General features: G+C 41.5%; 2 protein-coding genes across 4 annotated transcripts in view; both read left to right on the forward strand.

The window, feature by feature from the left end:
• RPS6KA3 (ribosomal protein S6 kinase A3) overlaps nucleotides 1-6,566 on the forward strand; it is a 79,965-nt gene extending 73,399 nt beyond the window's left edge. For both annotated transcript variants that reach the window (XM_064474391.1, XM_064474399.1), the window contains exons 21-22: nucleotides 1,127-1,267; nucleotides 2,437-6,566. In XM_064474391.1, the coding sequence (XP_064330461.1) occupies nucleotides 1,127-1,267; nucleotides 2,437-2,559 (264 nt within the window). In that variant the 3' untranslated portion in view covers nucleotides 2,560-6,566. The remainder of the gene's footprint in view (nucleotides 1-1,126; nucleotides 1,268-2,436) is intronic.
• A 1,030-nt stretch (nucleotides 6,567-7,596) lies between these two features.
• On the forward strand, nucleotides 7,597-18,787 carry EIF1AX (eukaryotic translation initiation factor 1A X-linked). Of its 2 annotated transcripts, XM_064474447.1 has the most exons (7): nucleotides 7,599-7,792; nucleotides 9,342-9,425; nucleotides 12,279-12,382; nucleotides 14,056-14,106; nucleotides 15,078-15,159; nucleotides 15,267-15,358; nucleotides 17,441-18,787. In XM_064474447.1, exons 1-7 carry the CDS (start codon nucleotides 7,777-7,779, stop codon nucleotides 17,444-17,446), a joined length of 435 nt encoding a protein of 144 aa, XP_064330517.1. In that variant the 5' UTR covers nucleotides 7,599-7,776; the 3' UTR covers nucleotides 17,447-18,787. The 2 variants fall into 2 exon arrangements, with proteins under 2 accessions (XP_064330526.1, XP_064330517.1); XM_064474456.1 differs by lacking the exon at nucleotides 9,342-9,425 and having other exon boundaries at nucleotides 7,597-7,792.
• Nucleotides 18,788-23,208: the final 4,421 nt, after the last annotated feature.

A 23,208-nucleotide genomic window follows, 5' to 3' on the forward strand; every position in this document is an offset into this window, starting at 1 on the left:
TCAGTCGTACTCGGGAATCTAGAATGAACCAAAAACCTGTCAGCTATGAAAAGATCTTAGATTCCGTTTTAATGATAACTTTATGTTCAAAATCTTAATTTGAATTACAAAATAAAGAATATTTTATATGAAAACGTCCAGTATTACTAATGTAACTCAAACTATCTTAAATCCAGTTGTAATCAACTGAATGTGTTTCTCCACAGGTAATTGCTTAATGTAGAAGTTATTTATGCTTTACCTTTACTGACTGACATCTAATGTCATCTATAAAATATTATGCTGCTATAAATATTTGATTTCAACATCTTGAGTATTGTATACAATTCTCATTACCATAATTCGAAAAACTAAAAGTTGAAATGGTGGTAGAAAAGGATGTACCAAAACAAAGGTGAAAATCTGATCAGATGTCGAAAGCCACTACCACGTAAAGAGGGTAAACAGAATATAGTGTTTCATCTCAGCAGAGTTGACTGATATGGCAGACAAAAGAGATCGTTTCACTGATAATACAAAGAAGGGAAGACTAATTCCTTTTTTTCTCATGTGGTGATTTTATTATGGAAATCAGGAATCATTCCATTAATATGTTCTGCAGAAGTTAAAAACCAAACAAAATTAAATATCTGTTCAAGTGGTTCACAACTTAATTGTGAAGCAACTGTGGAAGGTGTTTGGGAAGGCGGGGAAAAACAAAAGTATAATCAGCAAAATTAGTTCAGAGGGGATGAGGTAAAAATCTCTCAAGGGTACATTTTATGGCCAGCAGGAGTACTAAAATTCAACCTTCAACTTGCACAATATATTAAAAGATTGTTAGATGCTGGGGAAGTGTGCAAAGGGAAGGATCATCTCTATTTTCCTAACTGTTCCTTTGTCAGTACTCATTTCCTATGTATCTGCTATTTATCATTGTTAAAAATAAAATACCGGTATAGTGGGGCCTCTACTCCAGCCCACTGTGCATACTGTTATGTTTGTGTATCTTGCCTCACTTAACTGGATACTTCCCCGTTGTGTTACCGAACATCCATAATTAAAGATACAGTGTTTTGAACTGTAAGCTGTTCTACAGCTGAAGTTTTGCTGTTATTTGCATTGACTCTTTGTACACTATCGTCAGGACCTTGTTTCAAAAATGCTTCATGTTGACCCACATCAAAGATTGACTGCAGCCCAAGTTCTTAGTCACCCCTGGATAGTTCACTGTGACCAACTGCCTCAATACCAGCTGAACAGGCAGGATGCTCCCCATTTAGTGAAGGTAAGTAGATATTTGTTAAGCTTGCTGATCAGGCAAAATTAGTGTGGGGTTTTTGGTTTTGGTTTTTTTTTTTTCTTTAAAAAAGTTACTGTGGCATGTGTTTCCTCTAAATATTATTTATGTTATGACTGGCAGTTGCACTAAGCCATAAAGTGAACTTGTAATACGTAATAGGATTTCATAAGAACCCAGTCATGGAGCATAAATTTTATATATTTGAAAAATACTTTGATTTTCTTAGGTTTGGAATTTGTTGGACTGACTTACACTGGGAGGCTTAACTTCCTTAAGATACCAGCATAGAAGAAATCATTTTTCTGATAGTGAAAATGTTGTTAGGTGACTATAGGGGAGCTGAAAAACAGTTTAGCTAATTATTACAGTTTCAGGGGAGATTAATTGTCAGTGACTAAAAGAAAGCAGTATACTTCGTGATCACAATATAAGCCAAAAAGAAGTCAGAAAGTCAGTGTTAATTAATATGGTATCATACTGTTCTGCAGTCTGTCTGAAACACAGTCGGGTTTTGACCCTGGTAAACTCTTTCACTTTGAACAAGCAGAGAGAAATAAAAAATAATTTAATTCTACTTCTCTGTATTCCACCCTGCCTTCAATCCTACATCCAAGAATCTCTGTCGGGCAACATAAAAGGGATCTAAAGAATGTAATTAACGCTGAGTCAGCTATTAGAAATTTCTAGCATCAAAAACATAAGTGGAAAGAGGGCAAAATTCTGATCCCATGGCTTACAGCTTTCTAACTTTTTTTAAAATAAATCTTCATGTGCTGAAAAATGTGGGCAATTTAAATATTTTGTCACAAACTGAAGTGGTTATGTAAGTGATAAGCAGAGACAGCCCACCGATGGGGTTTCATTCCCCAACTATTTCACAAATCCTGGAGAGAGAACTTAATCTGGGTTTGTTTTTTTTAAGGAAGGTAAAATTGCTTTAGACTGATCTGTAAACTATTTATTACCCAAAAAAACCCACCCACTCCAAACACTGCTGGTGTTTGAGTAATGCAGTGGTATGTTTCTGTTTTGTAGATGAAAGTAGACTGGAAGTTAAAACTTGTTCAAAATCTCTGCCACTTCGCGCTCTGTGATCTCTAATGTGTGCATCACTCGCAACATACTCTTCTTGGTTTTTCCCCTCTGCCTCACAGGGTGCAATGGCAGCAACTTACTCTGCTTTGAATCGTAATCAGTCGCCAGTTCTGGAGCCCGTCGGCCGTTCTACTCTTGCTCAGAGGAGAGGTATAAAAAAAATTACCTCAACAGCCCTGTGAAGTGACCTCAACCAGATATTTGGTACCATGGCATAAGATGATAGCACAAATCATGGCGACAGGTAGCACATATCTGACAGATACCTGCAAGCACACTCTGTCCCAGCTGGTACCTATAATGCTGCTGCTCCTGCTGCTGCTACTGCTTTCATCTATTCTCGCTTTAAACTGTTGATGGCAAGTTACTGATTTTACTGGAGCTTCAAATGGAGTGACAAGTGGAAACACAATGAAAACGATCACGTTCACGATTGAATAAACCAGAAGAATTATGAATGATACACCTCTGTCAAAAATACACTGAATAAAGCACTCTGCACCACATAGCATTATTTTTATAAGGAATATTTTTTGTCCCCTAAGATATTCTTTGTTACAGGTAGAGATGGACAGTTTATGTTAAGCACTTAGCTTAAACAATCTGTTTATATTAGCACTATATACTTTGTGCCATCCAACATTTTGTATGTTTTTGTAAACAGTTCATGAGCAGTACGTTTCCGTGCTGTTTTCTTTAATGTATACATGCCTTGTTTTACTTAGATATTATTAATCATTTTGACAATTAAGTCTGATTAAACAGTTCACCTGGATTAATCAGTATTGTTGGACAGCTCTAAAAGAAGCCTGACTGTTAAACAGCTATTGAATGTAATACTATGAATACGTATTTCTCCTTGCCTATGTCTTTTCTACATTTCTGTGTTTTTGACGCCGCATGTCAAGCTATGAGAATCAGGATACTGTTTATAGTATTCAAAATTTAAGCAGTGGATCTCTCACCATACTATATATACATTAGGTAATATAACCCAGAGAAAAGATAGCTTGCTCTGTATCTCACTCTCTTTTGTTCCCCTTCCCTTTTATTCTCTCCCATCTAATCTCTGGACTCAGGAATCATTGCTAAATACTTTCTGATAGAGGACATTTTTATATTGTTTATTCTTATAATCCATTGTTAATATTTTGTCTCTATTCTGTGACTTTTGTTTAAGCTGCAAAGGATTTGCTCCACGAATGTTGGCATTATAAGAAGAAAGGCAGCATTGAAAATAAAGCAAAACATATTGTCCACTAACAAGCAGAAGCCTGCAAAAAGTAGGTTTAAACTGCGTTCATTGCAGTTGCAAAACTGATGGATCTAACATTCTGTCAGTTATTTTCTGATCATTTTAATTGATAGCCAAAGCAAAACAAAAGGAGAGTAATCTAGATCTGTCTGGCGTTAGGAAAGGGTCATTATAATTTACCCTGAAGGTAGTATTGTCCCAGTCAGGTAAAACAAAGCTGTTCAGAGTGAATGTTCTCACTTTTCCCCAGACAGAAGCAAGTTTGTAATGAAGGGTGAAAGACTCATTTTAAATACTAACATAAACTTATAATACTCCTGGCCTTTTGGTGCTTTTACTAATTAAAGGCACATCTCGATGGCTAGCCATGGAAGATCAAATTGCCCACATAAGAAGGTGCACTGGAACATTTGAATTAAGTGTGGGTGCCGCGCCACCAAAATGGCGTGCTACATCAACTCATTCCAGATACGAAAACGGCTCTTGGGAATTCCAGCTTTAACAAATACGGATCTGGGTGCACAGCTTTATGTGAACAGTACAATTTAAAAGCTAAAAGGTGCAATTTTGTTGCATAAAAAGGTTTTTTTTTCTTCACGTAGTGGTATTAAATTTCATTTATGGTCATTAATTTGCTAGTTTCCCTGAAATCATCAGAGGTTTGAAAGGGAGAGTCATCTTTTTGATACCACAGATCTGCTCTAAATGAATGTGTGTTCCTTCTGCCACAAGCTTTCCCAAGTTCCTTAGGGGAACTTCCATTGTTAGACTTGCAAAGGATCCCACTTTTATTGCCCTTGATCTGTTAAACATTTAATCCATCATATAATTGTTAAGGAATTGGTTTTATGAACGTGGATTCTTAACTTACCATAGATCTCGGAAATTTGAACCCACAGCTCTTCCAAGCAATTAGCATTTTCCCCTTGGTGCTCTAGCATTGAAGTTCCCTTTAGCTGTATGGATGCATCTACCCTTCCTTTAAGAAACATCTTTTAACTAGAGGCAGAAAAGGGCCATTTTAATTTTTCTTAGACAGTGTCTGCAGTTCCAGAGGAATTTAGTAAAACCTTACCTTTCAGAAAATGTGATTGCTCCCAGAGCTGAAAGTGTAAGTCAGGCTCATCAAAACCTAGAAACCATATCTTCTGGAGTGGCTTTTAAATGTGTTGATCTGAAGATTGTTGTATCTAGTCAACAAACGAGATGTGAAACCAATACAGCTGAAATAAAGGGATGGCAGTACGTGCTAGTGTGTCAATAATAGCATTGCAGTTCAGGAAGGGATTTCTCATGTGTTCCTAGTGCGTGTACATATTGGTGCCTGGCAAAGGACAGACCAAAAGGAGGAAGCGTTAAGCTGCTTTGCTATTGGCAGTATCTATGTTAAAATAATATAAAAGGACTTTCAGTAATTTTAGCCATATTTTGTAGCCCTCAGGCTCACTGGTCATTGGCCAAATAGTGAAGCAAAGTTAACTCCTACACTGTATGTATCTACGTTCTCAAGTAAGCTGTTAATTTAGCGTAGACATCTAGTTTAGTTTAGATGTCGCTGCTATGTCACGTATAGCAGCATAGGATTAACTTTTTAAACGGTAATAAAACAGGGCAGCTGAGCACATGCAAACTCAAATGTTCTGAAGTCTAGATCACTTTCTAAGCCAAGCTATAAAGGGCCGGTCTATGCCAGAGGTGATTTTAAAGGCTAGACTTAAATGGTTTTATGTACCTTATCTCCTGTTTTGGATCCGTATTCACAAGTTTCATGTTTATTTTTAAGTTTTTGTAGCTGCAGTTGTTAGCAGCTATAATGAAATCCACATAATGCTTCTTGGAGTCCCAGCACCTTTCTGTTAGAATGGGAGTATATATGACACACCGTGTAAATTAATTGCTGGACTGCTTGGTCTGCAAAGCATAGCAAGTGACTCTAGGATACAGAGTCATACAGGATAAAAAAGGAGAACTGCAGATACAGGTGAATTTTCTATATGTAGGCCATGTTTTTTGGGGGTTTTCAGTGTGAAATTACCACTTACTGTGCTTGAGAGCGTGAGAGAGCAGAGGGAAGAGCGTAGTTGCAATACTCATGAAATGCCATCTGTATCCAGTAAGGGCAAAGTTCTTTATTCATAATCGCTCTAACATTGAATGAAACTTATAAGGAGTTTTCAAGATAATATTTAAAACTTTTTTCTAAAGAGACAAGGGCATAAGAAAATAGATTTACGTGTCTGGGATTTTGTGTGTGTGTGTTTTGCTTTTGTAAATGTGGTGTACCAACTAAAGCTGTGCTTTTCTGTTATTGGAAGGAAAGGATTCAAAGTATGCTGGTCCTTAATAAGCAGCAGTGGTTAATAGATGAATTTTCACTTCTGAAAATGATGTAAATGATTAGCTTTATCTTGATACTCTTGACCTAATCAAAGGGAAGGGATGTACTTATGTGGGATGTAATTATTTTGCAACCTAGTTGGGGGGGAGGGCGAGTCTACTTAAAATGTTTTTAAAAAATGACAAAATCACAGATAAAATATTTTTCTACAGTTCTATACAATCATACTTTATACTAGTTTTCTCAGCATGGCATGTAAGCGAGTCTAAGGTACTGTCCCAGGAAATCATTGGTATTGTACCTTGTTCTAGACCATTACAACAGCATCTGTTAGATGCTTGGCACTGCTGTCATAGAACTGAAACGCTAGTGAAAAATAAAAAATTTTACTGAATACTTTAAATGATTGTTTTATTCAGAGTCTGATCTAGAAATGTTCCAATCATGCTATTAATGTGTAATGAGAACTGTTCCAGATATAACTATGAACAGTTTCGGAAAGATATCATTGCTTGTACTCCTGTCTTATGGCAGGTTTTGTAGTCTTCAGAAGAAATTGAAATTTCTACTATGAATAAACTTTCAGACATCTTAAAGTGCTTTTTTTGGTTAATCATTTGTTCTGCCCAGTTACAAAAGTCATCGTTTGCTCATCGCTAACACTGCGCTACATTTGCAGCATACCAAGCGTGCATTTCCAGTCAGAAAGTTTTTAATCACCAAGTGTTTGTCAGTTAAAGTGTCACTACGTTACAGCATATTTAGTTACGTCACTATTAGTAAGGTAAACAGGGAGCCGAAGGAAGAACGCTTGTATTCGGTAGATCCTGTAGACCCTATATATGACACAGCACGACCAAAGGGCAAGAATGTTGTGTTTAATACCCTGTAAAGACTCCAGTCGGCTGTAAAATACAGCTTAAAGGGAGGCTGCTAAATAATACTTGCAATGTCTGCATCGCTCTGGTCATCGAACATGGAGGCATATTTGGTAGCTAATGAACCTTTAAACATCTGAAATATTCGAATATATGCATAAGTATTCTATAAAACACACGCCCTTGTGTTTCAGCATCTCGAGCAACTTAGAAGCTTGCAAGGGTAATGCTTTTTAGCCTTGCACCTTGCAAAAGATGGAAGATTTTTTTAAAGTTTGCACAGTCTACGTAACAATAACTGATGGAGAACGCATGAGGAACGTAACCAGCGGACAGAACACGGGCAGGGGGGGAGGGCAGTGTTATCTCCTCAGTGGAATCCGCGCCTTCGGTCCGAGGCGGGTACCGGACAACAAAACCAGAAAACCCAAACCCACGGAGCCCCCCGGCGCGTCTTCACGGGCCCCTCGGGTGGGAAAGGGGGAGAGGGAGGTGGCCGGGCCCCGCCCACCGCCCCCGCTCGCGCCGACAGTCACCTCCTGCAGCCTCTGATTGGCCGCCGCTGCGCGCCCGGCGCGGAGACCTGGCCAATGGCGAAGCGCCTGATGATGGAGACTCCGGGGGTGGGTGGGTGTTTGTGTCCCGCCCCTCGCCATGGCCACGCCTCCAGGAGCAGGCGGGCTTCCAGGAGCGCGCGGGGCGCCTGCGCAGAGGCGGCGCTGCCGGCGTGTGGCGAGCCCTCCCGCGCGTCAGGGGGCGCTGTGGGCCGGATCGGAGCCAGCGGCCGGAACGCACGAGCTCAGCCACAGCACCGCTCCCGGTCCCGCCGCGCGAGGAGCTGCCGACCGCCTCCCCCTTCGCGGGAGCCGCGTGAAGCCCCAACCGCCGCCGCTGCCCGCAGCCCCTCCGCCCCGGAGCGCCCGGCGCCATGCCCAAGAATAAAGGTGAGGCGCGCCCTCCCCACCGCCGGGCCTTCCGCCGCGGCCCGGCCCTTCACGCCGTAGCGAGGAGGCCGGGCCCGGGCGCGGCCGCGCCGGGGAGGCCCAGGGACGGCCCCCCCGCCCGCCGCCGCCTCCTCTCACGTGGGAGCCGCCGCGGCCCGGTGCCCGCGGGCGGGGCGGGGGCGCGGAGCCCTCCCGCCCAGCCCGCCGGGTCCCTGGGGCTGGGTCCCCCTCCCCTCCGCGGTCCCAGCCTGGCCCCGCTCGTACGCGGCCCAGCGGCGTGCCGGAGGCCCCTGGGGCCTGGCCGGTCGGGAGGAGCAGGCCCCGGCGGGGTTTGGCTGTCAGGGGCGGCCCGGCCCGCCGCCCCGGGGAGGCCGCCGAGGGAGGGCTTCCCCTCCGCTGGCCCGCCGGGGTCGGCTGCTTCTCCCCTTTTCCCCCACCCCGCTGCTTGAGGGAAAAGAGAGGAAGGGATCAGCAGCCTTTTAACGGGGGAGGGAAGTACGAGCTGCTCTTCTGTGTCTTCGTGAAGAGCATCTAATCCCGTTGCCACGTGTGTGCCTTTTAAAAAGGGCACCTTCACCTGGAGCATAAGGTTTCCTCTGAGTATTTCAAGGATTTCAGCACTACCATAACCCCTCAAGTTATTCTGCTCTTTGGTGGTTATGTGCATCACGCTATTTTGCTGTTATTTACGGAGTATTTAATAGCAGTGGCCAGAAAAACTGAAAATGGCCATCTTGTGCAAATCCTTGTCGAGGCTGCTGTGACTCCAGAGCAACCCAGCCGTCTTAAATAGTGGAGACTCTAATTTTTTAATTACTATGTTACTACTCACTTAAAAATTTAGAGCCAAAGATCATAAAAAGTAAGCAAAAAAATCTAGATCTGGATAGGATACTGTTCTGGTTTTGCCTGGGGTAGACTTAATTTTCTTCCTAGTACTTGGTACAGTGCTGTGTTTTGGATTCAGGATGAGAATAACGTTAATAACACACTGATGTTTTAGTTGTTGCTGAGCAGTGCTTACACTAAGTCAGGGACTTTTCAACTTCTCGTACTGCCCTGCCAGCGAGGAGGCTGGAGGTGCACAAGAAGCTGGAAGGGGGCACAGCCAGGACAGCTGTCCCAAACTGGCCAGAGGGATAGATGATGTCACACTGAACAAAAAACCAGGGGGGAGTTGCCTGGGGGGTCATGGCTGCTGCTTGGGAACTGACTGGGCTTCTGTCAGTGGGTGGTGAGCAACTGCGTTGTGCATCACTAGCTTTGTATATTCTTTTATCATTATTATTATTTTCCCTTTATTTTCTGTGCTACTACACTCTCTTTATCTCAACCCATGAGTTTTACCTTTTTTTCTGATTCTGTCCCCCATCCCACTGTGGGGAAGTGAGCTGTGTGGTGCTTAGCAGCCTGCTGGGTTAAACCATGACAGATGCTCAAAACAGCCATATAGAAATCAAGCACAGAAATCCCCATAAGTCTGATTATTTCATTCACTGTATTCACAGATAGTAACACATGCTCTTTTCCTCCTCCCCTTTTAATTTAGGCAAAGGAGGTAAAAATAGGCGACGAGGTAAGAATGAGAATGAATCAGAAAAAAGAGAATTGGTGTTCAAGGAAGACGGGCAAGGTGAGTCTTTAGCTATAGTTTAACAATGCCATTGTTTTCAGTCCAATATTGTGAGTGACACACATTGGAAATTGATACACAAAGAAAACACCTGGATGTAGGAGAAATACAAAGTTAGTGTGGAATAAAGGGAGGTATTCTCATTGGTGTTGTATTTGAATTCTCCATGACACATTCAGTGTAGGAGGAAGACATTAGGAAAAGGGAAAACTTAAGTAGCTTCACCACTTAAGAATGAAGCTTGCCTCTCCTTGACCTTATTGTGATGCCGTGGTAATACAGTATGTGTGTAAACGTCCCCTAGAAGTTCTGTGAGTTGCTCTGTGTGAGGGTCTGTAAGAAGCTAGTTTAACTGATGTATTTCAGTGTTGCCAGTAGTTGTTTGTAGTCTCTTGGATGTGCAGTCCTGCTTTCTGTTTATACTGACTGCAACAGTGCTTGGATCCTTGAGTGAGCTCTGCGAAGTCACTGACCTGGCAGAACAGTACATTTTGCTGTTCTTCCACTGTCCCCTGAAGGTTTGGTTGAATTCGCTCCTGGATTGGATGTCTAACAATTGCTAAAACAGGAGGAATAGGAAAGGTCCTTACTTGGGTGTTGTCAAGTAAAGTAAGCCACAGGGGTGTTCAGCTGTGGGGTGATGACTAGTATTCCCCTCTCCCCTGTCTTTTGGCTTACCCTGTCTTGTGTGTCACAGTCTTGTGGTTGCTCACATGTATGCAAGTATTTGCCTAGTGACCAGTTAATCAGTTGCTTTGTTAGAAATACAGGAAAAGTACTGACTTAAATCACTGTAAAAGAAGTGGCAACTGAACTCATATTTTTAAGCTCTTCCTGATATTCTGTGACACTTGTAAGCAAAAAAGGAGTTGATTTTGATGCACTTATAAAACTTAAAATCCTTTTCAACTTCCAAGCAAAATCTGCTTAGTCAAAGGTTTTTTCCAACCTAAATTATTCTATAAGATCATTAGGTCCAACAGTTAACCTAGCACTGCTGCCGCTAAACCATGTCCCTAAGTACCACGTCTACACATCTTTTAAATACCTCCAGGGATGGTGACTCCACCACCTCTCTGGGCAGCCTGTTCCAGTGCCTGACCACTCTATCAGTAAAGAAATTTTTCCTAATATCCAGTCTAAACCTCCCCTGATGCATCTTGAGGCCATTTCCTCTTGTCCTGTCACTTGTTACTTGGGAGAAGAGACCAACACCCACGTCACTACAGCCTCCTTTCAGGTAGTTGTAGAGAGTGATAAGGTTTCCCCTCGGCCTCCTCTTCTCCAGGATAAACAACCCCAGTTCCCTCAGCTGCTCCTCGTAAGACCTGCTCTCCAGACCCTTCACCAGCTTCGCTGCCCTTCTCTGGACATGCTTCAGCACCTCAATGTCCTTCTTGCAGTGAGGGGCCCAAAACTGAACACAGTACTCGAGGTGTGGCCTCACCAGTGCCGAGCACAGGGGCACGATCACCTCCCTGCTCCTGCTGGCCACACTATTCCTGATACAAGCCAGGATGCTGTTGGTCTTCTTGGCCACCTGGGCACACTGCCGGCTCCTGTTCAGCCGGCTGTCGACCAACACCCCCAGGTCCTTCTCTGACGTGCAGCTCTCCAGCCACTCCTCCCCAAGCCTGGAGCATTGCATGGGGTTGTTGTGACCCATTGACCTTGTTGAATCTCATGCAATTGGCCTCAGCATATTGATGCAGCCTGTCCAGATCCCTCTGCAGAGCCTCCCTACCCTCAAGCAGATCAACAGTCCTTCCCAACTTGGTGCTTTTCTTACCTCAGTAAGCAAACTTACTGAGGGCGCACTCAATCCCGACATCCGTATCATTGATAAAGATATTAAACAGAGCTGGCCCCAATACTGAGCCCTGGGGAACACCACTTGTGACCAGCCACCAGCTGGATTTAACTCCATCCACCACAACTTTTTGGGCTGGGCCATCCAGCCAGTGTTTTTTACCCAGTGAAGAGTATGTCAGTCCAAGCCATGAGCAGCAGTGAAACATTATTTTCAGTTATTAATATTCTCAAGTGGTTTGTTGGACTATCTAGCTTGTGCTAAGGTAAGATCTTAGAATACTGAAATACAGCTCCAGCTAATTAGGAATTTTTTTTTCTGGTGAGTATGGGCGGTCAGATAATGTTATAATTCTTACAAGCTTTGTAATGATGGTGTTATAATTCTTACAAGCTTTATTCTTTTGAGATAAATGGTAATACATTATGCTGCAGACTTCAATTTTGTGAAGTACTTCAGTAGTGATTTCTAGAACTTGGTGAGGGAAGGAGATTAAATACAAGGTGAGAGATTGAGGGTGGATGTTGGAGAGGAGCTTCATAGTTTTCAACTGAAGCCTGGTACTTGCCCTTCTGACAGTTTCTGAGAACACCAGGACGTGTCCTTTCAAAAACCTCTGCCAAAGGGATTCAGGGTGTCAGTGGGGTGTCCAGGATGTGCCACTTTCTCCTCTTCCCTCAGTGATAGCACGGGATTTTGTCTGTTAGGACAGGTGCTGTGATGTTGTCATAAACTTTGAAAATCTTTGAGTGTGACTTGATAGCTCTAAAAATTATCTGTAGTAAGCATTTCAGAGGGAACAAAAGCATGGATACAACCAAGAATGAGCAGTGTTTGAAAATGTTAACATCAACGGTGATTCGAAAACTGTGCTGCATTCAGCAGCCTGTGTGGCTGGTCAAACAGCCTCTCAGCTGTTCAGGTTTGATAAAATGTTACAGCAAATTTTGGTTACATTTGGTTACTTTTTGGCAGAAGTTACTGGTTGTTTCACCAAGCTGTATTTGTTTACAAGTTTTGCTATATGTTACCCTCTCTTTCAGAATATGCCCAGGTGATCAAGATGTTAGGCAATGGAAGATTGGAGGCATTATGTTTTGATGGTGTGAAGAGGTTATGTCATATTAGAGGGAAACTAAGAAAAAAGGTAATTCTGGAGCATTGCAGTAGAGAACAGTGGCATTCTGTGTGATATGTAATTGTAAAAATTTACACGTGTAGTTCATTACAAAAGATAATATTTCTACTGTACCCTAATATCGTAAACTTATTTTTTGACAGTAAGCTAGTTTGTTCTTCTGTTTGTATTGCCGGCACAAAAATAGGCAGCCTTTGACGTTTGAGTGAAGCTTATAGTTGAAAGGCTGCCTTTGGATGTGTATGCTTCGGGGGAGATATTTTTTTTTGGCTGCTTATGAAATACTAATTTTTAATATTCTAGAAACTTATATATGAAATATGTATATGAAATATTAAAAGCTCCCTAATTGTAGATGGGAAACTTGATGAGTATTTGGAAAATTGGCATGTTATATCTGAGACTAGATCAGTACCTAGCTTAGCAGGAGAACTTCTATTAACGTGAAGATTGACACCCAGCATAGGAAAACAAAGATGTAAGAAGGTTGTAGAAAGCTACCTTTTTTGTATGCTATTTCCCAAACCCAATAAGAATCAGGGTTTGACACCCCACTTAGTTTGGTCTGGGGAGGAACTGAATATTATCATCTTCTCAGTGGGTGATTTATCTGAGAATAGTTCAGTAAGGGTCATTTCGGAAGGTTTCTTTATAGCTTCCCACAGGTGCCTCAGATGCCATCATTTCGTTGTCCGCTTCATCAGTTCCCGAAATACTTACGTGTATTCTGATTGGGAAAAGTTTGTACCTTCAGGGAAGTCCGGTGTGTGTGCTTTCATTGTCAATTTTGCCATCTTTGGATGCTGTCCCCTCTTGCCCTTGTCGGACGTTACAGCTTCCCAACCTCTGCTGGCGCTGGTACGGAGGAGGTCCTCTCAGATAGTCTGTTCCAAATAAAAACAGACATTCACTGTGTTCACTCTGGATTGTTCTACCTGTCTGTTTTGCGGAGACCAGTGAATGCATGTACCTTGGTATCAGTGTGAGCCCTGCTAGCTGCTAGCAATACACTGCAATAAGCTGTTGAAGGTAATGGAGAATGTACGTAGATAAATTCTAGGAGCTGCAGAATTAATTTCTTGCCACAGAAAGCATTGCTCATCTATTCATCGTGCCTAAAAGAAAGGAAAACTCAGCTGAAATATCTAATCTCCAAAAAAATCAAGCTGATGCGGGATAGAACTATCTCGTGCATTTAAATTAGCATGTTCTGTTTTGCAGGCTTCTGGCTTTGGCTTGACTGATTAGCACTGTCAGGTGGTAGAAAACTCCATTAATTTTCTGGTGCTCTTCACTGTGCTTGTTCATCACCCCCTTCATCAGGTTTTTCTTTCATTTTTGCCCTTGTGGAGCTCACAGAATGGTGGCTTGATGCATTATTCCTGTTTTCTCAGGAATTATGGCTTCATAACCACCTTCTTAGCTAGAAGCTCTTCAAAGAAGTTTGATTTACCTTAATAGTAGTTCTGAAACATGTGAAACAATATATCTGTGAGTATTTATGACCTTGGTTTTGCTGTTAAAATATGGAATTGGATATTTCCAGTTTACTGGTTAGAAAGTGGAAGTGGTGGCTGCAGAGAAATGTTTCATGTCTTTTGATAAACCTAAATGTGCTGTTTGACTTTTGTGTTATACGACAAGTTGAATTCCTGCAATATAACATATGTTTTCTCTTTCAGGTCTGGATAAATACATCTGATATTATATTGGTTGGCTTACGAGACTACCAGGTAAACATTCAGTGTAATTTGCCCATGAAGAATATTTTACAAACAGTTTTATTTAGCGTTCAAATGGCAGCAGGTATTGTGACAAAATGCCCATCTAACTTTCTTTGAATTTGTGTCTAGTTATGCTAAACCATGACTTTTAGTTTCCTTGTATTACAGAAAGATTGTCATGAGTAGATGACAAATCCTGGTTCAACTTGTTCTTCTAAATTGCATCCTGGAACTTTGAGTGAAGGTGCTTACTGGCACCGCACCCGACTCTTTTTTTTTTTTTCCTCTTTTTTTTTTTTCCTTCAGGTGTAGCTGTTTGATGCTTGGATCCTGTGATATAAGGGAGATTGAGCCAAGCACCAAACATTTTACTGTGATAATCAGAATCTTTAGCAATCAGAATTTTGGAGCCTTGATGTTTAGGCTTTAAGAGGCCAATTGATCAGTGATTAGTTTCTACTTAAATTTCAAAAAATGTAGTAGCATAATTTTACCTAATGTAAAGATTAATGGAAAACAGTTGTCAAATTTTCATTATGCTTTTTCATGAATGTTAGTGTTGTGTCATCAATTGTTTGGAGATAGCATCTGCTTCTGAAACGTACATTAGAGTTGTAAAACATTTAAGATACTGTCATTTACTGTCGATATTAAACTACTTCAAACTAGGAAGTTTTGACACTTTCTGACTGACCACCAAGCACCGCACTACATGTGTTCTCTGAAGAAAGATTCATTTCAAAGGCATGAAACTGAACTTCTCAAATAACTTGATTTTCTCCTATTGTAAATAATGACCCGGAAGAAATGAAGATGTTGACAAATGAGCATTTTTCACTTCACATTTAAAGGAACAGGACGGAAAAGAGGAACAAGATATTCTTCTATAAATAGTATAGGTGTCACTAGTCTGCTGAGGTTAATAGGGAGGTGCTTTTTCTTCATAGACGACTAATAAATTCTATTCAATTCTTATTTAGGATAACAAGGCTGATGTTATTCTAAAGTACAATGCAGATGAAGCCAGAAGTCTGAAAGCATATGGAGAGCTTCCAGAACATGGTAAGAAATTTTTCACTTCAAATTGGAAGTTCCTATTGGACAAGAGTATTCAATCTCTCTTGACCTGGTGTGAGCACGCTCCTTAACTTCTCTAAATTGCTTTTTAGCTAAAATCAATGAAACAGACACGTTTGGTCCTGGAGATGATGATGAAATCCAGTTTGATGATATTGGAGATGATGATGAAGATATTGATGACGTAAGTAGTGAACATATATTTTGTATCCTATGCTTGAAACTGTCATCTTTGGCAATCAGCTGTTTTCCCTTGTTCTAGAGCAATTAAAATAATACACTGATGTTCAGAATAGCTCACCACCTCAGGGACTGCTTCAGAAGGTGCTGTGGACATATGCATGCCAGCTTTCTGGTCTCTCTTCTGTCCTACAATCGTCCTCTAGCTGACCTCTAAGCAAATAGCATGCTTAGTGTCATACTAGTAAAACATACTGGGGAGCAGTCTTCTCGTTGCCCTTAAGATGCCTAAAAGAACTCTAGGTCTTTGGGGTCAAAGGACTTCAATTTTATGTAGTAGCATCCATCAAATGACTCTGTGTGTGTACATATATATGTGTGTGTGCACAACGAGCTGGACTTATACGAGTCGACAACTACATACATGGATGTATCTGGGTACGTTCATATTGAAGGAACTGGATGTAGCCCTCAGTACTGCTCTCTGAAGCGTAAGCTCCTTACAACAAGCTCATGACGCAAAGGAGAGTAGATGATGTAGGAAGGTTTAGCAGACTACTAGGGTTTTCTTGCGTCCCCTAGGCTAGAAGGACCTCTCAGGGAGGAGGCAGAAAGATTGGTGGGTCAGCTCCTGTGCTGTGAAGGGCAGCTGTGGCTGCTTCGGTTGAGGCAGGGTGAGCCATAAAGTGCTGATGCAAACTGCATTGGACACCAACTGCTGAAACGGGTCACAGGTTATATAGGTGTTTGGGGGTATTGCATCACCTTTGTCATTTCTCTGTAGTTCTAACATCATCACGGTCTAATAATAACTACAGAAATGATTGAGGGATTTGTGCTTTTAAAAAAAAAAACTTTAAGTGTCTGTTTACATAAAAATCATTCAAAGCTGCATCTTAGTAGTTACTAAAGTTAAGTGTAATCCTGAATTTACAGATCGTCACCATCAGTTGTGTTACTGCTGATCACTAAGCTGTAGTAACTGACCATGCACACTCTTAAATTGTAGTAGTAAAATTGTTACAATTCAAATTATATAGTAAGTTGCAGAAGTAGAATCTGCTGTGAAATGTTTTCTAAGACAACGCATTTTCTTTTGCAGTTGAGAGATGAATGTGTGCAGGGTCAACTGGCTGAGAGGATAAGTAGTAACTTACTGAGCCAGTGAGTTAACTTAATTGGATAGACTGTTCTAAGTATATTATTATGTTTTAATTCTTCATCTTTTTAGTCCTCCCTCTCTCTGAGTTGGTAATAGGACTTGTGCTCTTCAAATGCTACGTGTTTTGACTTTTTTTGAGGTTCTCAATATATGATGCATTAGATTGAATGTTTTAAAAAATATCAAAATCTTAAATTTTTCTTCAGAATTTTGAAAACTGCACTTTGTCAGTGGTTGAGCTTACTGAAGATTTAGTGATTTAGTTTACTGAAGCTAGAAACACTTTCTAGTACTGCACACTTTTAATAGTGAAGCTATTGTAAGACGACAAAGTGATAAGTAGCTGTGGGAATATTGAAAGAATAAAACTAATGAATCTTTGTGTGGGATAGTTTATTTAAGTGAGCAGCTATGACTGTTTTTAAGCTTCTGTCAGCTATGCAATATCATATTAGTATCATGCTTTAAGAAAGGAAAAGACATGAAGAGATAAAATGTGCATAACCTCTCTGAGGATCATCCTAGTCTACCTAGAATGACGTGTGGTTTCCAAAGTCATAGTTAACGTGAAAGACCGTTCATTTTGCCACCAAATTAATTTGGATAGTGACTATTTGGGGCAGTTAGCGTTAAACTCGGCTTTGTTCTCACTTTTGAGAATTGTGGGCTAATTTATGTCTGTACTCTTTGTGAGTAATTATATTGGCAGAATTGCTCACCTGCGTAACCATAGTATCGTAGCAGTGGCGGCGGGGATGTAAGCGGAGAGTAATTGTCCGCACGTTAAGAAAACAGGATATGAGCTGAGGCAAAACCAGCACTGAACCAAGTTCAGGAGGTCTCCCGTTGAACTATAAAGATAGCTTGAGTTGCTTGATGAAAAATGCACATGAATTAAATACGCGGTGTGTTTTTGCTTTTCAGATCTAATTTGGAACAGAGGTTTACATTCCGACTTTTTTCCTCCAAGGATTGTTCTACATTGATATTTCGATTATTTTTTGGGTGAAGTCCCTTTCTTTTAAGACGACTGAAAATTCTTGGTAAAGAGTGTAGTTTGTTACATCAAAAGGATTTATTTTCAATGTTTGTTTTAAAGTATTTATATTTCTTTAGAAATGGATAATGCTGGATTATCACAAAGGTTCAATGAAACGCCACAAATATTTTGTCTCTTCACCAATTAGAGCTTTTACCTCTGGATATAAGTGAGACACAGTGACACGGGCTGTAGAAGACTGCATTTTTCCCTCTTCTGCTTTCATCACTACAATTCCAGTTAAACTTGTATTTTGAAATAAATTGTTTACCCTGTAATTATCATGGATTATGATTAAATATAAATACCCAGTTCAGACTAGTATCAAATCATACTATGCAGTGTCTGTCCTTATACCCCTTGCCTTGATGTTGACTTTAAAAAAGATTTTGATAATAAAAGAGGAAGGCAGAAATCTGCATTTAAACTCATAATGCATGATGAACCTGCTTTCCATGTCTAGTAGCATGCTGCTATTTTTATACTGATTTTGATAATTAAGAACACTCATTATTTCAAAGATGTGAATTTGCCACGGTGGAGGGGTAGGGAAGAAGTAACGATAAAAAGTAAGCAGCATCTCAAATTTGCAGTTGTTAAAAACTGTCTTGTATGCATAGCTCTCCTGTAGCTGCAGGGGGTGAACGCTGGGTGGCACCCAACTTAACAGGGATACATTAGTGCAAAACATTAACAGTTGGGTTTGTACTGAAAAAACACGTAAAATAGTTTTTCCCCAAAGTAAATGCTTAACAGTCTTGATATGTTAAACGTGTAGAATATTTTTACATTCTAGAAGAGGTTATGTTAAGAGTAGAGTTTTATTTTAATCTTAAATTCCATACATTGTAAGGTACAACATTAAAGCTTATGTGAACTTTGAATAACAATATAAATGAGAAAATAAATTTGTGTCAAACATAGGAAAAGAATCTTTTCATCCCGAGTAAGTCACTGAAACAAACTAATGGAAAGATTCTTCTCCACCTTCAGACTGGAGGAGTCAGTTGAGAAGCTGAATAAAGACTAACATCATCATGCAAATATTATTTTGTGGTAGCCTTAGTTTCTTTGTCTTCAATTATGTATTTAACAACTCTGAAAGCAGGTTAACAGAAGACTTCCTTTTGTGCCATAAAAATCTGATTCTTGACACTTGTATTCGTTATACAGTTTTTTTTGGTATGATGTAAAGTGACTACCCCAATAGATAAAAAACAAATGGCTTTAAATATGGAGTGGCCTCGTTGCTTTACATGGTTTTTAAGGAGGAGTTCTGGGCTGGATTTGAACTTCCAGAACTTTTGGGAAAATGTCTTCTCTTTTACCTTTTCCTTTCATTACAGTGTCTATTTTCCATATGTGGAACTGGTATCTTACTCTGGGGATAACGGTTTCTTAGTGCCAAATGTTTCATGGATTTTAAATATTTGTTGTAAAAACTTGCTAAATATTGGGAAAAGGTACTACCAATACAGCGTTCTTACTCCACTGATCTTAAAGTCTATGAATTTACTGTCTTCGTATGCCAGTAAGGTTCAGTTGTGAAGCAACATGAATGCTGTAATGTTTCAAGATAAGGTTTATAAACCGTTCCCTAGCTCATTGGTTTCCTCTGCGTATTAAGGACGCTATGGGCAACTCTAAAAACAGTTGAGAGCTCTCAAAACTGATCTTGAGGTCCAGGTGCAGAAGGTGTCTGGTCTTTCAGTTGTGCTAGCAGAAAGGTTAATGATTAAATTAACAGTAAACGTTTACTGAAGATACAGATATTATGGAAATTATACTTGCCAAATGAGGGCAAAATGTGAAGTGCGAGGTCAGTGGTAAGGAGGAACACCAACGAATACGCTGCTGCTGCGAGGAACTTATTTCACTGGACCAGAGTTCTCCAGTGTAACAGAGACGTCAACGGTGGGACGAAGACGAAGCGCTCTTCCTGACAGAATGGGTTATGGCTTGCCCTGAGGTTCCTTCCCATCTTTATTGCTCCTGGGCTTGTGTCTGGCTCAGCCTAAACTCTGCAGGTTTTTAAGTAAATTTCCTATTTAACCATTAATTTCTTATTAATGCTCTGGCTCAACACCATCTGGTTTCTACTTGCGCTAGGCTGCGTTGCCTTCCTTGAATACATTTTCTCATCTTGTTTCTCTGTCGGGTTGCTAAAGCTCCTTTCACAGACCAGTCTAGGCAGCTTTATGTTGTCCCTTGTTTCTCTCCTTCGGGGGGGGTGGGGAAATGGCTTGCCCAAGTTGCTGTCTTTTCAGTGCCTCCATGCAGAGAAGGGTGGTTGAGCAGCAGCTGTCAGGTAGAGGGCTGCAGGATTGCTGACTGCAACGCCATGAAAGGTGCTCCATCTGTCAGAGTATTTTCTAGATAAATTTTTAACAATTCTTGTTTAATTTTGGGAACCGCTGCTGCCTTTTACCTATAGTGTAAAATTGAAAGTAGGGATTCAAAAATAAATGTCATGCAGCTATCATGTAAACTTTGTGTTCTCTAAGATGTTTCCCACTTTGAGGTCTCTGCGATTAAAACTTTGAAACACGATTTTTGTTCATTGTTCCAAATCTTCTTTGCTTCTTCACCTTATAAGAGGAACAGCTGTGCACTTGGTTGGACAGCCCTAATCCTTTTCCACTCTAATCCTTAGCAGGTATAGTCCAGACACACTAATTGGAAAAAAGTATGAGACTTCAAAAAAAGCCCAAAAACCTCTCATTATGCAAGAGGAGGAGGAGCCGGTAACCCACGATTGTTGAGCTGTGCCATTTAGTTGTTACTACTGATAGGTTATTATATATGGCTGTGCACTGTATGTGCTGCCATGCATATGAGTGGTACTATGCGCTAGTGCCGTACGTGGTCGTGGTACCACGTATAAGCTGGTGGAGGTTCGGCTGGCACGGTGATTGCTCTGAAATCTGAGTGGTCCATGAATGAAACTGAGCTGGTGACCGAGGGTGGCGGTTTGCTCAGTGGGGTACCCGGCTGTGCTCCTGACCAGGTTCTCCATGACGAAGGGACAGGACTCGTGGCACGTCGAGGTTGCGAGCTAACGCTGGGACTGCCGCTCCCTGTGGCCCTCCGGTGCTGAGGTAGGTCTTGTTTTCAGGTGAGTCAGAGTGTTGGCCGCTCTGACTGCTGAGCAGGCTTCAATCTAAGCCATAATCATCTGCTGTTATTGAACACGAGTATCGTGGGACTTGCATGCCTGTATCATACGGTTCAGTAGAGGACTCGAGCCTAGGCTTCTGTCTGTGAACACTATGCAGTCTAGGTGGTTTGACCACAGAAGCGAGGACTTGAAAGCTAAAGTACAGCCTTTTGTGTGGTAAGAGGAAAGTATTATCTGAAATAGTCATGGAGTAGTCGGAGTGCAGCTTTATTGGTGCCTTTAAACTTCAGGCCTGTTGCTGGCTTTTGTGAAGGCACTTGTTGACAATGCTGTCTCATTTTGACACAAAACAATGAATCTTCAGAATTTTTTCTCGGGATGTGCGTGCCCTTTGGGGAAGGAGGGAGAAGAGCTGAGCAGGGAGAATGCCCCTTTTTTTTTTTCCTCATAGCAAGCGTGAGTCAAGAGTTCCTATTGATTAATTCAGGTTGCTTGTGCTGTATCTTGCCACCAAATTTAATGCCAAATATTAACTTTATGATCATAAAATCAAATCTCAACCAAATAGGGAGGCGAGCAGAAAATATCAAGTACCTGCATGTCATAATTCCACCTGGGAAGTAGGTACTGGCAGGACGGTACCATTTAAAGCATCTAAAGACTTGCTCCTGGGTCAGACTTGGAATCCAGATTTTTATTTATAACAGTTATGGTTTTGGACTTTCCTTTAGATGCTTAGTGGGACAAAAATACTTCAAAAAATATATAGATGAGACTGTCATCTGTCATATGAGTTAGCTTTTCTTTGTGTTTTTTCCGGTGTGTTTGTAGATAGAGGGGACACTTGCACAGCAGTTTTATTTATATCCAGGCTGTCAGTTCAAGAAAGGAAAGCTTAATCACAAGCTGAGAGAGACTTGGTAGCAGTTATGGGGCCCATTACTGCGTCACTTGCCTTACAGTAAATTCTGTTTTGAAGTAGTCGTACTGTGTTCTGCAGGCACTCATTCTTTCCGCTTGTAAAAGTGGGCAGCTCCAGTCCAGTGCCTCCTATTTGTGTGTCCAGGCTGTGATGGCGTCAGGGTCTCTTCTGCATCTTTATAGCATCTATATTCCTTAGTCAGCCCTTTTCTTCTGTACGGTTAAGTTAATGACTTACTCCCAGCTGAGGAAGATGATCAGCAAAATGCCCTTGCACGCTTGGCCTCTGGAGGGAGCAGGCGAGCAAGAAAACCAAACCAACCTTGGCAGATTCGAGCGAGCAGATTGCCTCGGCTTCGGAGTTTCTGTCGCTGGGTTTCAGGGACGCTGAGGTGCCCAGTGCCTGCAGTGATTGTTGCCGGGAATGGAAACAAGATATTTTTTCAAGGTTTTTGAAGCAGATCAGCTTCTTCCTAAAGAACAAGCTGATACAAGCATGTAAGTATGGGCTGAGGTGCAAGCCTGCCACTGGCAGCAAGGCGTGAAGGATACTGCCGTCCCTGCCTGTAGTAGATACAGCGAAGAGCAGCAGATGTACTGGAGGATCCCCGTGGGATGCCCGGATCCCCATGGGTTATATATGTTCCGCCATCGGTGGTACCTGCTGTCAGGGAGGATTCAGCTTTGTGACAACCCTCAAGACAGTGACCAGACTCCACAGTTACTGTGTTCAGTCTCTGTTCTCAGGAAAGCCAAGTACTGCAAAGTGCTTGAGGAAACAGCTTCTGTCTTGCACGGCTTTAAAACTAATTGTAGCAGACAGCAGTGGGGGGTGGGGAAAGATGCACTAATGAGGTTTCTGAGAATTTTACTCTTTTGCTGCCTGACCCAGGGGAAAGATCTCTGTTCATGGCTGAAACTGGACATATATACAGAAACTGAAGCTGTAGTCCTGGAGACTCACCGAGAAGCTGAAGTCCCTGAAAAGGTGTGGAAGATCCTGCCTTCTGAACCTATGGACAGGGACTGTCCCAACTTGCCTTGTCCAATTGCTCTGGAATAGCTCTGGGATGTTAGTTATCCACCGATGCAGGAGGTGGCTGACCAGAGGGAGCCTTGCAACAGCTCAGTTGTAGAGACCCTTGTGTCTTGAGCAAATAACACGCAGCTAGATCCTAAGCTTTGCTGAAAATGGCAGAAGTAGCCAGTGCTAAGTAACTGTGTAGGGTGTGACAATATACGGAGATGGATCTTCAGATTGGCAACATAACCTCATAGTTCCCTGCTGCTAATTGACTGCAGTGTAGGTTTCCCCTAGATTTAGGAAATAGCAGCTTAAGCTCTGGAAAGGTAGTGTTTAGACTTTTGCAGCTGTTAGCCTAATCAGAAGGAACTGCAGTATCTTATTCTCAGTGCACCTGTGGCTCATGGTATTTTTAATGGAACATTTGGTTCTTGGCACCTAAATGGCACTAGCCACTTAGGAAAAGTATGAGTGTGTCTGTTGATTTTAGTATTCGTAAAGATGTTGGATGGTTCTGCCAGCCCTGTTAGCTGAGAACACCTTAAAAGCTGCCCTAAGACCCATTGGTGTGGTTGTCCAGTCTTACTGTA

The sequence above is a fragment of the Phalacrocorax carbo genome, chromosome 1 (assembly GCF_963921805.1).
Source record: "Phalacrocorax carbo chromosome 1, bPhaCar2.1, whole genome shotgun sequence".
Taxonomy (NCBI): Eukaryota; Metazoa; Chordata; class Aves; order Suliformes; family Phalacrocoracidae; genus Phalacrocorax; species Phalacrocorax carbo.

Excerpts from the sequence above, each read along its gene's own strand:
- EIF1AX (XM_064474447.1), top strand. Across the intron at positions 9,426-12,278 it reads GTTCAAGGAAGACGGGCAAG|AATATGCCCAGGTGATCAAG; the intron begins GTGAGTCTTTAG and ends CCTCTCTTTCAG. Across the intron at positions 12,383-14,055 it reads GAGGGAAACTAAGAAAAAAG|GTCTGGATAAATACATCTGA; the intron begins GTAATTCTGGAG and ends TTTCTCTTTCAG.